The sequence below is a fragment of the Mesoplodon bidens genome (genome assembly GCF_964165515.1).
Source record: "Mesoplodon bidens genome assembly, chromosome: 1".
Classification (NCBI taxonomy): Eukaryota; Metazoa; Chordata; class Mammalia; order Artiodactyla; family Ziphiidae; genus Mesoplodon; species Mesoplodon bidens.
This window is the reverse complement of record NC_138176.1, coordinates 48,705,456-48,719,590: the sequence shown is the minus strand read 5'-3', so window position 1 is coordinate 48,719,590 and position 14,135 is coordinate 48,705,456. Positions and strand designations below refer to the sequence as shown.

Here is a 14,135-nt window from a genome sequence, read left to right as displayed (position 1 = left end):
GATGACGTGCAAAAAGCACTTTTTCTTATATATCCCTGGGATATATCAATGGAACGTCAAATGAAGAGCGGTTTCTGTTGTTACCAGGGGTAAAAGATTGGATAAGAAACAACAGGCCCTGAGCAACTTAGAATGTAAGATGGGGGAAATTTACAAAGTATAATCATTCTTGAGGTTGTTGATAAATATCAGGATTAAGAATAGAAGATCTGGAAAAGATACACACACAGATGTGTAGTGATATGGACTGCGGGGAGAGAGTGAGCTCAGACTATCTGGGGAAACTGACTCTCAACGGATGGGATGAAGGATGCTCCAAGGAAAGTTGATAGTTTTAGCCTTTGTGTTCAGTTGAGTTTCCCAAAGTCTACTGAATGATCAGAAATCTATTAAAATCAGCAAAAACCCCGCTGCTACATTGGAGGACAAGACAGTGTAGTCAACAGAGCAGAACTGATAAGGAATTTTTGATGATATGAACCAGACGGAATCACACTGTATGAAAAGCCCTTCAGGACCCACAACTCATTGCAGGCAAAAGGAGGCTTTCTTTGGAAAACAGAGGAACCATCCTGTCTAGGAGAACAGCAGAAACCTGGGCACAGAATAGGAAGGTCAGGGGCAAGGCTGAGCCATGAGAGGATGTCAGAATCATGCGCAGAGATCCAGGTTCCACTCTGAGACAAGGCTTCAATTAAGCTGGTTAAAACCTTACGCTCTGGCTTCAGAAGGACAAAGGTTCAAGTCCTGACTGCAGCCCACAAGCTGCATGACCTTGGGTTAGTCGTCCATCTGTCACCTTACTGACTCCGAGTCTCACTGTGCCCATCTATAAAAGCACAATGAAGCAGCCGCATAGCACAGGGAGATCAGCTCGGTGCTTTGTGACCGCCTGGAGGGGTGGGATAGGGAGGGTGGGAGGGAGGGAGACGCAAGAGGGAAGAGATATGGGAACATATGTATATGTATAACCGATTCACTTTGTTATAAAGCAGAAACTAACACACCATTGCAAAGCAATTATACTCCAATAAAGATGTTAAAAAAAAAAAAAGGACAATGACAGAACCTACTCCACAAAGCTGGGGTGCAAAATCACACATCCCCATCCTGTTGGACACTGCTCTGGTGTGCAGAACACAGCACTGACCAGAGCAGACAACCTCCCTGCCTTCATGGACCTTGCATTCTGAGAAGAGAAAGGCAGGTAATAGATACATGTAAAAGTACATCAGGATGCCTCTCATGGGGAGTTCCTTCAGAGGGTGGGTGGTGTTTTATATAGAGTTTCAGGAAGGCTTCTCCACTGAGTTGATATTTGAATAGAGACCCTAAGGGGTGAGTAATAAGCCACAGACATAGTCTGGGGAGGACGGTCCAGGCATATAAGACAACAAAAGCCATACCAGAACATGCTTGGTATGTTTAAGGACTAGCAAGGAAGACAGAATGATGGGAGGGGAACAAGAAAGGGGGACAGTGGTAAAAATCATGTCAAAGAGGTCATGGGGGCTAGATCATTATAGGGCTGCGCTGTCCAGTATGGTAACCAATAGCCAAATGTGACTATTAAGCTCTTGAACTGTGGTTCTGAAATGAGATGTGCAGGAAGCATAACATACACACTGGATTTTGAAGACTTAGCAGAACAATAAGCATTAAAATGTTTCATTAATAATTTTTATACTGGTTATATGTTTAAATGATAATATTTTGATATATTGGGTTAAATAAGCCATATTATGAAAATTGGTTTCACCTGTTTGTTTTTACGTCTTTAATGTGGTTACTGGAAAATTTAAATTACATGTGTCTTGCATGATATAAGGCATTAGATGCCACAGTAATGAGCATGGCATTTATGCTGAGCAATATGGGAAGTAAACAGAAATGCACACAAAGTGCTTAGCATATTTCCCAGAACAGAGTGGAAAATGTTTATGAAACTAGAATTCCATTCACAGACAAACTACTCAAATGTAAAGGCAAATATATTTAGGGGGGAAGACACTGGATTCAAGAAAAGATAATAACAGAACTAATAAAAGTTAAGTGTAAATAATTGTTTAGAATGTAGTGATGAAGTATAATGAAACTGGCAAGTAGCGATTATTGAAATATGAAACATAAAGTTAAATAAAAAAGAATCTGACAAAAAAGAATGACAGATAAAACTGGAGCCATTCCTAAATTCCAAATGGATCAGAGAAAAACAGGCACAAAAGAAAAGGAAACCATATAAGTATTTCACTGTAGCCATCCTGGTAGATGTGAACTGGTTTTCTGCTTCTAACCTCCATTTCCATGACACCAATGAGATTAAATACTTTTCACGTGCTGACTGGCTATTTGTATGTCTTCTTTGGTGAAGCACATGTTTAAGACTTCTGCCTATTTTTTTGTAGTGTTGCCTTTTTCTTTTTTATTGATTTGTAGGTGTTCACAAGTGCTAGGTAAGAAGCCTTCATCAAATATACACGTGGCAGGTACACTCTCCCCATAGGTGGCTTCCCTTTTCATTCTTGTACTGATATCTTTAATCAGAATAGACCTTCTAAATTTTAATGTAATCCAAAGTTTTCAATCTCTTCCTTTATGGCTCATACATTACATGTCTTGTTTACAAATCTTTGCTTGCTCTGACCTTATGTAGATAAGCTAATTTTAGGGAGTTTTATTTTTACCTTTCTTACTTAAGTGCATGAACCTTCTCTAATTAATTTTTGTGTGTGGTGTGAAGTACAGGTTATGGATCATTGTTTTTCATGTGGAGATCCTACAGACCCATCAGTGTATACTGAAAATATAATCCTTTCTTCACTGCACTGCAATGTCACTTTTGTCATAAAATCAAGTGACAATACATATGTAGATATGTTTGGGGCTCTTTATTATGTTCCTTTGGTTTGTCTATTCTTGTGCTAATACCATTACTTACTATACAGCTTAATTACTATGGCTTTAATATAAATCTTGTGGATTGGTATATAATTTCTTCACTTTGTTCTTTTCCTTCAAGATTATCTTGGCCCTCCGCAAGGCCAAGATAATCTTATTATCTTACATACACATTTTAAAATTGGTTTGCCAGTTTCTCTGCCTCTCTCTCCCTCTTTCTCTTTCTCTCTCTCACACACAAATACACAGCTGCTGAACAAAATTGGCAACAAAATAAATAACAATACGATTACAAACTTAAAAGAAATTAAATCTTCATGCATCCATACTGATATAAAGAAATTACTGAATAAGTCAATGAGGAAAGGGATCCAGCTCTTCCTTACAGAAGAATTTCAAGTAGTAAATGGAGATGGATTGAGGAAAACAGAAAATCACCATCAGTTCACCATAGTAATAAGTGCTGCAAGCAAAATCCACGGATGAATGCTAAAACGAGTAGATGAAAGTTCAAGGAAAAACAGGCTATTTGCACAGACTTGATGTATCTCCCCTAAAATACCTATTAATTACTGTGGTGGTCTTCATATGTGTCCACAAAGTCTTTGAGACCCCTTCCTGAATTCAGGAGGTGCCGCTTCACTCTCCTCCCCTTGAGTGTGACCAGTGACTTAATGACTGGCTTCTAACAAATAAAGTATGGAAAGGGAAAAATAGTGATTTATACTGAAGGAACCTGGTAGACCCACCTTCACCAAGTGGTCACGGTCAGCATCATAGCACGTCTGCTCCATGGGACGCTATGAGAAAGGCATATCTCCTCTGTGTTGTTCTTCCCTCAAATCCATAACCTCATTTCTAATCATCAGAAAACCTCAGAGAAACCCAAATCAAGAGACACTGTAAAAAATGCAGCTACTATTCTTTAAAAGTGTCAAGGCTGTAGAAGCAGACAGACGGAGGCGCTGGCCCTGATTGGAGGAGACTAAGGAGACAAGACCACGAAATGCGACGTGACAGCCTGGATGGGATCCTGCACCAGAAAAAGAACATTCGTGGAAAAACTGCTGAACTCTGATCCAAGTCTGGAGTGCAGTTAATGGTAATGTGCTGATGGTAACTTCTTAGTTTTGACAAATACACCATGGCTATGTGAGAAGTTAAGCTTAGGAGAAGCTGGGCGAAGGGTAGACGGGAACTCTCTGTACCATCTTTCTAACTCTTCTGTAAAACTGAAATTGTTTCAAAATGAAAAGTATAACATGTTTTCTGGAAAGTTCTTCAGCAGTCTCTTCAGAGTGGTTATCAAGACAAATTTATACAAGCTGGTCCACTTTCTATTTTATACCTTTCTGAGTGCGATTTTTTCCCCTTCTTTTCAAAAAAGGAGCATTGATAATGAAAAGTAATTCCATTTGGATTTTTAAAAAGCCGCTCTGTGGGAACTAGCTATGGAGAAAAGCTGACTCAAAACCTGACCCAAGAAGAGAGAATGCCTTTGCTTGGGAACAAAGCACCAAGAACTTGGAGCATGTTTTCAGTCAATAAAGGTACTCTCCTTGGACCAGAGTTGTGTTTAGGGCTTGAGGGGACAACACAGAGAATGTGGTTACTCACCAGGGCGACTTTCCTTTGTGGCTTCAGCAGCTTCGGTTTATGGAACGGGGCAGCGATGGGAGCTGTGGAAGCACATCAAAGGTTTAGTTTGCAATTCCCCCCAGGACTCTTAAAACCCACATATCATGAGCACCACAGACAGAGAGCCTCGGACATAGGGCCACTTCCTGTCCTCGTGGAGGAACTCTAGTTTCTGATCCAGGTAACAGCTGGACTGGTGCCCCTCGGGGGAGGGTGATCCTCTCCTAGCCTTTGGATACGTCATCCTCTCCTCTCAACAAGGTCAACAAAACCACAGCATAAAACACCGCCAGCTACAAAGAGGTCAGATGTGCAGGTGAGAACCAGGTGCACTTGGTAAAGGCTGAGGCTGGGACCTTCCCTGGGGCTTCCTCCTAGCTGCATGCTAACGCTGACAGCGGTGACCTTTGACCCTCACAGCTGCCCCGGGAGGTCAGCAAGGAGGGTCTTATTGTCCCCACCTAACAGAGGAGGAAACCGAGGCTCTTCTTCTAACATCAGGTAACTACCTAGTATTTAGATGAATTGGGACTTGAACTCAAAGCCAGGCTCAACCACGTGGCTCTCTGAGTCTCATTTTCTTCTTTCATAAAGTAGGGCACCATCTATGCTGATTGAATGAGGTGATACAGCAGTACAACGCCTGGCGCAGAGCAGGGACAGCTCCCTTCCCTCCCCAGATCCACAAGCGTCCTGCCTCGCAGGATGCTCATGCCTCCCAGCCCCTTCTGTCCACCCAGTATACGTTCAGTCTCAGCACCACTGCCTTCCACCACAGGGCGCAAAGGGTGCCAAGGGGCCATCCTGGGAAGCCCCAGTTGAGGGATAAAATGGATCCTGTCTTGTTCTTAAATTATTCACCTGGGCAACCCTTGTACTCCTAACTGTATATCAAATCCTTTGATGTATGACCTTCTCCTAAATTGGCCACAGTTATTTTAGGAACGATTTATAAACAGTTTTACTTCTCGCCTCAGGAAATGCCCATCTTCCTCATTTATGTTGCTCTAAGTCATAATTGGAATCAGGTAATAACCCTCATTTTAATCCCCAGAACAAATCCAAAATAAATTACACACCTGGTTTTTATTTTCAGGAAAATCACAGAGCCTTCTTTCCCTTGAATGAACCAAGAGGATGCTGACACCCCCTAGGTCCACCCTGCTATGTGCAGAGCATGTTAGTACTTCAAAGGGAAATACACCGTGGAATAGTCTGTAGAGGTTGACCCCTGCTAAAGCCATGCGTGGCCAATGGCAATGCCCCCAGCCCACCTCAGGGACGGGGCTCAGTTATGACCAGAATCTAGGTGGGGTTCTCCAGACCATATAATCAGGGATGTCACATCCTCCACCTGCCTACTCTCCTGTCCTGATCTCACATCAGACCCCAGGTGCTCTCCACATGGATGACTGCTGGCTGGCTTCCTACCTTTGGCAGGGACTGCGGGAGGAACGTCAGCTTTTTCCTTCCGCCTCTTTCCCTTCTTGGGCTGCAGTGGGACCAAGCTGGTCACGCTGGTGACAGTCTCCCCTGAGCTGGAGAAGAAAAAGGTCCTGGTGAAGGCAAAGGCAGGCTTGTTCCGGGGAAAGGAAAAGGAAGCAATAGTTTCCGAGTACCCCATGTACCTGAGTGTAAGGTAGGGTACTCTTAGAGCTGGACTGGATCACTCTGTGCCTATCTCCAGGGATGGCTGGAGGTCTGGTACTGACCCTTGGCTAAGGATGATGAGTTGAGCTAGTTAGGGATTTGTAATGTGCTGTGTAAAGTTCTAAAATCTCTGGAGAGACCCAGGGCCAGCTTGCCTACATTGTTTTGGGATGTACAGATTGTTTGTAGAGATTGTTTACACCTGGTTAATGGGTTTACACAGTCTGGCTTGGTTACATCACCAGTAGGATATTAAGATATCACTAAAAACTTCTCCTTGAGCTCCCCTAAAACCAACGTTCCCTGCACACATCTTTGTGGTTCACAATCCAGAGACAGAGCAGCACCTGTGCAAGTGAGAAGGGACCCTGGGGAGTTGCAGCTGGGAGTCCCTAGGGTCCCCCATGATTGTTCACACTTTCTCCTCCTGCTGTATGAACCTTCACCTTTAAGGTAAAGACTGAGTTAACCCTCAGGAGTGTTGTGAGTGTTTTCAATTATCTGGGTGGTTACCTGTGTAATCACTGTAGTATCAGATTCTATGTGTTATCGTTGTAACACAAAGTAATAGGTAAGCCTTACATTACAGGTAACAAAACCAAGATTCAAAGATGCTAAGTGGGGCTTCCCTGGTGGCGCAGTGGTTGAGAGTCCGCCTGCCGATGCAGGAGACACGGGTTCGTGCCCCGGTCCAGGAGGATCCCATATGCCATGGAGCGGCTGGGCCACACAGGCTCCGGAGCCTGTGCTCCACAGCGGGAGTGGCCACAGCGGTAAGAGGCCCGCGTACCGCAAAAAAAAAAAAAAAAAAAAGACGCTAAGTGACTTGCTCTAAGTGACACTGTTTGTAAGCAGACAACACGAAAGCTGCAAACCCAGACTGGCCTGATGTGAAGCCTGTTCTCCATGCTACCTGTGGGGTGGAGTCCAAGCACTTCCTTGAATGGCCATCGTCTTATTTCAAATGCATCCTATGGCTCCAGCAACCCAGAGGGCAGCCTCTTTTGGAATCTCTTGTCCTCAGGCACATATTCCAGCCAGGTAGGTACAGTTACCAAGACAGGCTTGGTAACTCCCTTGATCTCCCTAATACAAAGGATTTCTAGAAATCCATAAGATATGACCTAATAGTCAAAATGAATGAAGGTGGTAAACAGTTTTCACACAAGAGGAAGGGCTCGTACCTAAGAAAACATGCTAAAACTTCCTCAAGAAAGAGAAAGCCAAATTAAAATGTACTGCACTTTCTTTCTGCACATATCAGAATGGCAACAATCAAACGTAAGGCAAAGCGCTCTTTTGGCAGGGGTGTGAGGAATCGGGCACTCAGAAGTATTGCTGGTACAAGTGTAAACCCTTCCTGATGGAGAGTAATTCGGCAATCAGGATCACAGGGGCTATCAGAATTACAGAGGCTTATATTCTGTGACCCGGCAATTTCACTTCTGGGAATTTATTCTGTGGATATCTTTGCATGGGTATGAAATGTACATATAAGTCATTATAGTCCTGTTGGTAATAGCAATAGATTAGAAACAACCCAACTGTCCATCAGTGGGGGACTGGTTAAGGAAATTATGGTGAATCCACAAATCCACACATGGGGTCCTTTGTAACTGTAATGAGGAATGAGGAAGCTATAAGAAAAGACACATTGTTAAGTGAAAAAGCTAGGTGTTGGACAATGTGTAAGATGTGTCATTTCTTTTGTATAAAAATACAGGAAAATAATACATATTAGTATTTATGTACACAAATAGAGAAACTTTGGAAATATTCACAAGAATTTAAAAATAGTGGTTCCTTAAAATAGGGGTGCTGAGGAAACAGAAGGAAGATTGGACAAGGAGAATTATTTTTCATTATTATTATTACATATTACATAATATAATATAATATAATAATAATAAAATTAATAATTATACTATATAATAATATATTATTATATAATTGAATTATTATTACATATATTTTAAATTAATTATTTAACTTTAAATTTTAATTATTAAATCATGTGATTGTATAATCTGTGAAAAACAGTAAACACTAATAAATATTTACATATATTTAATGAAAGAAAACAGACTATTCTAATATAGTCCTGGAGTTTTAAAAATAAACAAAGACTGAGTCATGCTGTGGGGAAATTTCCAAGAATACAGTTCACACTGAGAGTCCCCAAAGATAGCTTATTTTTATTGGGAACAGAAATTCTAACTGGCCATGGCTTTAGAGTACAGGGTCAACTGTGTAAATTTACAAATAGCTAAAAGGGATGTGTGTTTACAAAACTCTGGCCACAAAGAGAAAACAAGGGATCAGAAACCCTCAGAACTGTTTAAATACACAACCACACATATAGCTTCATTTCCTAGCTTTTTAAACTCTTGAAATGTTTATTTTTTCTTTCCATTATAAATTAATGCACGTTCATGTTTTAAAATGGTAATTACAAGCATGGAGACGAAAGAAAATAAGTCTATCGTAACCAAAACATGACCTTCATAAATATTCCCAGCCTTTTTCCTCTTCCTTGTTTTATTTTTTTAAAAAGACTTTATTTTTTAGAGCAGTTCTATGTTCACAACAAAATTGAGCAAAAGATACAGAGATTTTCCATAGACCCCTGACCACCCCATTATGAACATCCCCACCAGAGTGGTACATTTGTTTTAATTGATGAAACTACCTTGACACACATCATCACCCAAAGTCCACAGTTTACATTAGGGTTCACTCTTGGTGTTGTACATTCTATGGGTTTGGACAAATTTATAATGTAGCCATTACTGTAGTATCATACAGAATAGCTTCCATGCCCTAAAATTCCTCTGTGCTCTTCCTGTTCATCCCTCCCTCCCCCACCTCTGGCAACCACTGATCTATTCACTGTCTCTACAGCTTTGCCTTTTCCAGAATGTCACATATAGTTTGAATCATACAGTATGTAGCCTTTTCAGATTGGCTTCATTAACTTAGAAATATGCATTTAAGTTTTCTCCATGTCTTTTCATAGCTTGATAGCTTATTTCTTTTTAATGTTGAATAATATTACATTGTCTGGATGTACCAGGGTTTATTTATTTATTCATCTACTGAAGGACATCTTTTTTGCTCCCAAGTTTTGGAAATTATGACTAAAGCTGCTGTCAACATCCATATGCAGGCTTTTTGGGGACATAAGTTTCAACTCTTCCTTGGTTCTTATACATTGTTTTTTTTTTAAAAATAATATTGTATTACAATTTTGCATCCTCCTTTTTACTTAATCTACATTTTCCATATTGTTACATCCTCCCACTATTCCAGTGAGAAGACATGCCACAGTTTACTTAGCCTTCCCGACGTCTAAACATCTGTTTCCCAGTTTGATATACAAATAACATTGCTATAAATATATTTGTGCATAATGGTTTTCCATTCTTAGAGTTTTGTTTTTGGATTCTTAGACCTGGAAATACTAGTTCACAGAGGAGGATCATTTTCAAGGTTATTCAATACCCACTGTCAAAAAAAAAAAAAATACCCACTGTCAAAATGATTTCCGACAAGTTAGTACTGCTTTATAGCCTCTTGGTCAATGGATGAGGACATTTATCTTTTCATCCTTTTTAACACCAGATTTATCAGTTAAAAAAATTTCTCACTTAATGAAGAAAAATGTGATATCTCCTTTTACTTGCATTTTTTGCTTGCTAGGAGGAACATTTCCTGTGTTTGTCTGTGTTTCCTTATTTATGAATGATGTATGGACACCTTCTGCTATTACTTATTAGGATTGTGAGTCATTCTTATAGATCTGTTTGCATCTTTGACATCAATCTGACATGCTTATTGCAAACATTTCCCTACTTTTGAATTTTGGCTTTTTGTTAAATGCATGGTCATTTGTTTTTGCTAAAATCGTTTGATAGTTTCCTTTTGTCTATTGCCTCTGAGTTGGGATTATCCTCCCCAGTTGCACCTCACACCCAGCAAAATCAAATAATATCCCCCCTTCCTCTTCTCTTTTCTTGGCTTTAATTCTTTAGCTCTTTAACATAAAATGAAAATTTTGAGACATCATAAACTTAGGCCATTATGCCCAGGGCTTTCAGTAAGCTGAAAAAAGATCTGCTTTGTCATCACCATTCTCCTTGAAAACAGTAAAACTGCACTAAACTACATTTAGTTCTACTTCATACCTCAATCATGAACACTCAGATACAATGAGTCACCACAATGACATACGATAGACAGTTACTCCCTCAGAATCTTACGTCTCCCGTTGAGCCAGCAGGGCTGGTAGGAATTTTTGACAAAGTCCGTCTTATGATTCACTTACGAGAAAAGTTATTCTACGTCTTGGGTTGCAACAGGACTGTATTTTATGTCTGACACAAGGGAGTGGGCATTGCTGGAGCCAGTCAAACCAAGGAAGATAGAAAATAGGCCGGAAACTCCAGCTAAATTAGAGAGCTGTGTGATTGGAGAGAAGTGCTATTTGTGGGGAACAGGGCTGTTTTTCTGGCTCCAACAAGGGTGGGGCAGGAGGTGCACATGTGGGACCCTTGTTGTGACATGTACAAAGTTCCGGCCTGGCCGCCTCTCATAGGAGTCTCTGTCCCACAAAGACTGGGCACCTCTGCTCCGTGGCACATAGTGGCTGGATCTAGCAAAACGGGCACTGGACAGGGGCAGAAAGCCTGCACTAAATCTGCTTCCACTCTGACTAGAGAGGTGATACAGGGCAAGTCACTCACTTCCCTGGGCCGCATCCCCCAACCTGTAAGATGGGAAGATGTACCCTTGCTATCTATCTCACAGGGTTATAGTTAGGGTTAGATAAGAAAGCTCAGCCTAAATTAGATGGGGCATGAAATGGCTAAACAGCATGGATCCTAATCTCCATCATGTAGATGCAGTAGGGGGGTAGGGGCATGTCATGGTGTTACCCAGGGAAAACAATTCTGCTACTTGGGTATCTCATGATGCCATGTCTTGGCCCTGAGGGGAAGCACAAACTTCAACTTCAACTTTGATCAGAAAATCTTTCTGCCGAGGGAGCACAGTGCACCCTGCTAGAGCCACAGACGTACCAGTGCTGTACAAGTGCCAAGCAGGACAGAGCAGGCGAGCAGGGCGTAGAGAAAGGCTGAACCCCTGAGCAATGGGTGGCCACTCCAGGACACTAGGTAAAGCAGGCAACCTGGATTTTACCAGGCACTGAACAAATTGTGAGCAATCGTATTTTGCAGAAGCCAAAGTTAGTAAGAGCTATGTCTGTCTACCCTATGCAAAGCACTGTGAAAAGTGCCTGACATCCATAATCTCTGACCCGCCCAGATGGGAAAATTAAGCCTCGGAGAGGTCCAGGCAGGAGATCTGGGATCTGATCCGGGTGGACCTGCCTCCTTGGCCCTGAAGCAAGGACTCTGAGCCCAGCCCAGACAACAGAGAACAAGAGAACTAGGGCAGGAAGAAGGTCAATCAAGCCAGATCCACAATGGCTGCTCTAGGCTTAAACCAGCTCCCCAAAAAGGTACCGGAAGGCGATATCAGCATTCCACTGCACTTTCAGTCTATAATAAATCCAGGACTGTTACAGCTGCTCAAAGCCCTGCCCTGGTGGGAGGAAGAGGGGCCAGCCCGAGTGCTAGGGTCCTGGAGGCAGGAGCAGTGACTGGTGCCCAAGACCAAGGGCCATCCTGGCCCAAGATTGGGTAGAGAAGGAGGGGAACACATGCCTGTCCCTGGGATTGTCTGAAATAAACAATATCAGCTGCCCAAAGGGAGGTGGGTGTGGGCAGGCCCGCCATGTGGAAATTCTTTGCCTCTACAACTAAGTGTGTCTGGGAGCAGAAAAAAAAAAAAAGTATAAACTGAGATGAACCCACCAAGGAACATTTTTAAAATGAAGAACCAGGCACACCTTGCTTTCATAAGTGAATGTAAGCTCAAAGCGCCCTCATACTGAACCCACAGCGCCTGTGCATAAGGAGTGCCACCCCTCCATCAAATACCTGCCTCACTGGGATACACCAGAGGAGCAGTTAACTGTTCCCACCAAGGAGCATTCAGACACCCAACCTTCATCCCCCAGATGCCTGGTGTTTCCCTGGATCCAGGACAAGCTTTGTGCCTCCACATATGAACTACGCCCCCTTGGGGTCTGTTCAATCCCGTTTCCGGCTGAATGAGCAGAGTAGCCTCATTCTGGCATAAAGCTGTCCATCACATACTGCAGAGGGTTTCAGTGTGGCCTGAACTGGGATGGCTGGGATGCCAAGTGTGGTCTGTCGGGCAAAAGATCCCGACCCAGAAAGCCCTCCACGAGCAGGGCTGAGGAAGATGTGCCAACCTGGCCCTGTCAGCATCCTTCTGGGCCTGCCCTCCCTGAACCCTTCCCGCTCCCACACCAGCTTTGAAAGTGTTTCCGTTGATCCATTTTACCTTCCGGAGTGTCCACGTGCTTCCTTTCCTCCATCCTGCACACCTCAGTTCAGACTGTGAGAACTCACCAGGACCCCCAGAGGGCTTCCTCAGTCCCTCTCCGAGCAGCTCCAGGCTGCCTTTCTGAGACTGCCCGCGACACACTCGTCACCCTATAACCTTGTGCCCTGCAATGTCAAGTGTGGAATCTTGCAGGAGGAACGCAGGTCTCAACAACTATGTTAGCACCTCACTGTCATTTACAATGACTGGTCCCCCGCCCAAGGTAGCTGCCGTTGATAAAGGCCAAGGACTAGTGCAAATAGGGCGAGTTTCCTGACATCTCGCTCTAGGCTTTTGAAAGTGCTCCACGGGCTTTCCTTGCCACACGAGGTCAATTGACAGCACATGCCAAGGAGCTGCGTACAAGTTACAGAACTTAACTTTCGAGGCAGACGAATGGTGCCTCCCTTGAGATGACTCTTTCTCATAAATGAGTAATACACGTCAAGCACGTAGAACTGCATCTGGTATGTTGTGTCACCTATTACTATCTTACCAGCATTATGATCATCATTATTATGGAATCTGCTCTCTGAGTCCTTGAATAGGGACTGGACGGACATGGCAGGGTTCTCAGAAACCTGTGCCAGAGTGGGAGCACCTAGAAGGGACCTGCAGACCCCGGGGGTCCTGATGCACTACATTCTGCAGCTTTCATCCTATGTATGACATTTTTGCATGCATTTTGTGAAGAGCACCAGGATAAAAGCTGCTCCTTCATGAGGCAGTTGCCAAGGCACCTCCCTGTCCACAGCCTCCCCATGGCCTTTCATCATAAATGGTTTACATCCCCTCAGAGGTTCTGCTGGGCCTCACCATGAGAGCTCATCCTTTGTGGTCCCTGCCTGTTTCACAGAGTCTGCACAAAGGCTTGGAGGTGGTTTAGTTTGTAAGTTTGAAATCTCTGAACACTAACTGGTAAGGTCAGGAGGTGCTTCCTTAATATTGGGTGGGCCAAAAAGTGCCTTCAGTTTTGTAAGTAAAAATAAAAGACATATTTTTCATTTTCACCAAGAACTTTATTGAAAAATGTATTCACCCTTTTGTTCCACTATCTTCTGCCATTTGTCAGGCAACTTCATAATTCCATCTTCCCAAAACTTTTTTTTTCTTAACATCCTTATTGGAGTATAATTGGTTTACAATGTTGTGTTAGTTTCTGCTGTATAACAGAGTGAATCATCTATATGTATACACATATCCCGATATCCCCTCCCTCTTGCGTCTCCCTCCCACACTCCCTATCCCACCCCTCTAGGTGGTCACAAAGCACTGAGCTGATCTCCCTGTGCTATGCAGCTGCTTCCCAGTAGCTATCTATTTTACATTTGGTAGTGTATATATGTCCATGCCACTCTCTCACTTCATCCCAGCTTACCCTTCCCCCTCCCCGGGTCCTCAAGTCCATTCTCTACATCTGCATCTTTATTCCTGTCCTGCCCCTAGGTTCATCAGAACCTTCTTTTTTTTTTTTT

The 14,135-nt window shown here is 42.9% G+C and overlaps 1 protein-coding gene across 1 annotated transcript in view; it reads right to left on the bottom strand.

The window, feature by feature from the left end:
* Positions 1-14,135, bottom strand: part of VSTM4 (V-set and transmembrane domain containing 4) — a 90,478-nt gene that overhangs the window by 22,632 nt on the left and 53,711 nt on the right. Inside the window, exons 6-7 of the mRNA XM_081226319.1 lie at positions 5,968-6,074; positions 4,516-4,577 (exon numbers count right to left, since the gene is read on the bottom strand). Coding sequence (XP_081082445.1) covers positions 4,516-4,577; positions 5,968-6,074 — 169 coding nt within the window. The remainder of the gene's footprint in view (positions 1-4,515; positions 4,578-5,967; positions 6,075-14,135) is intronic.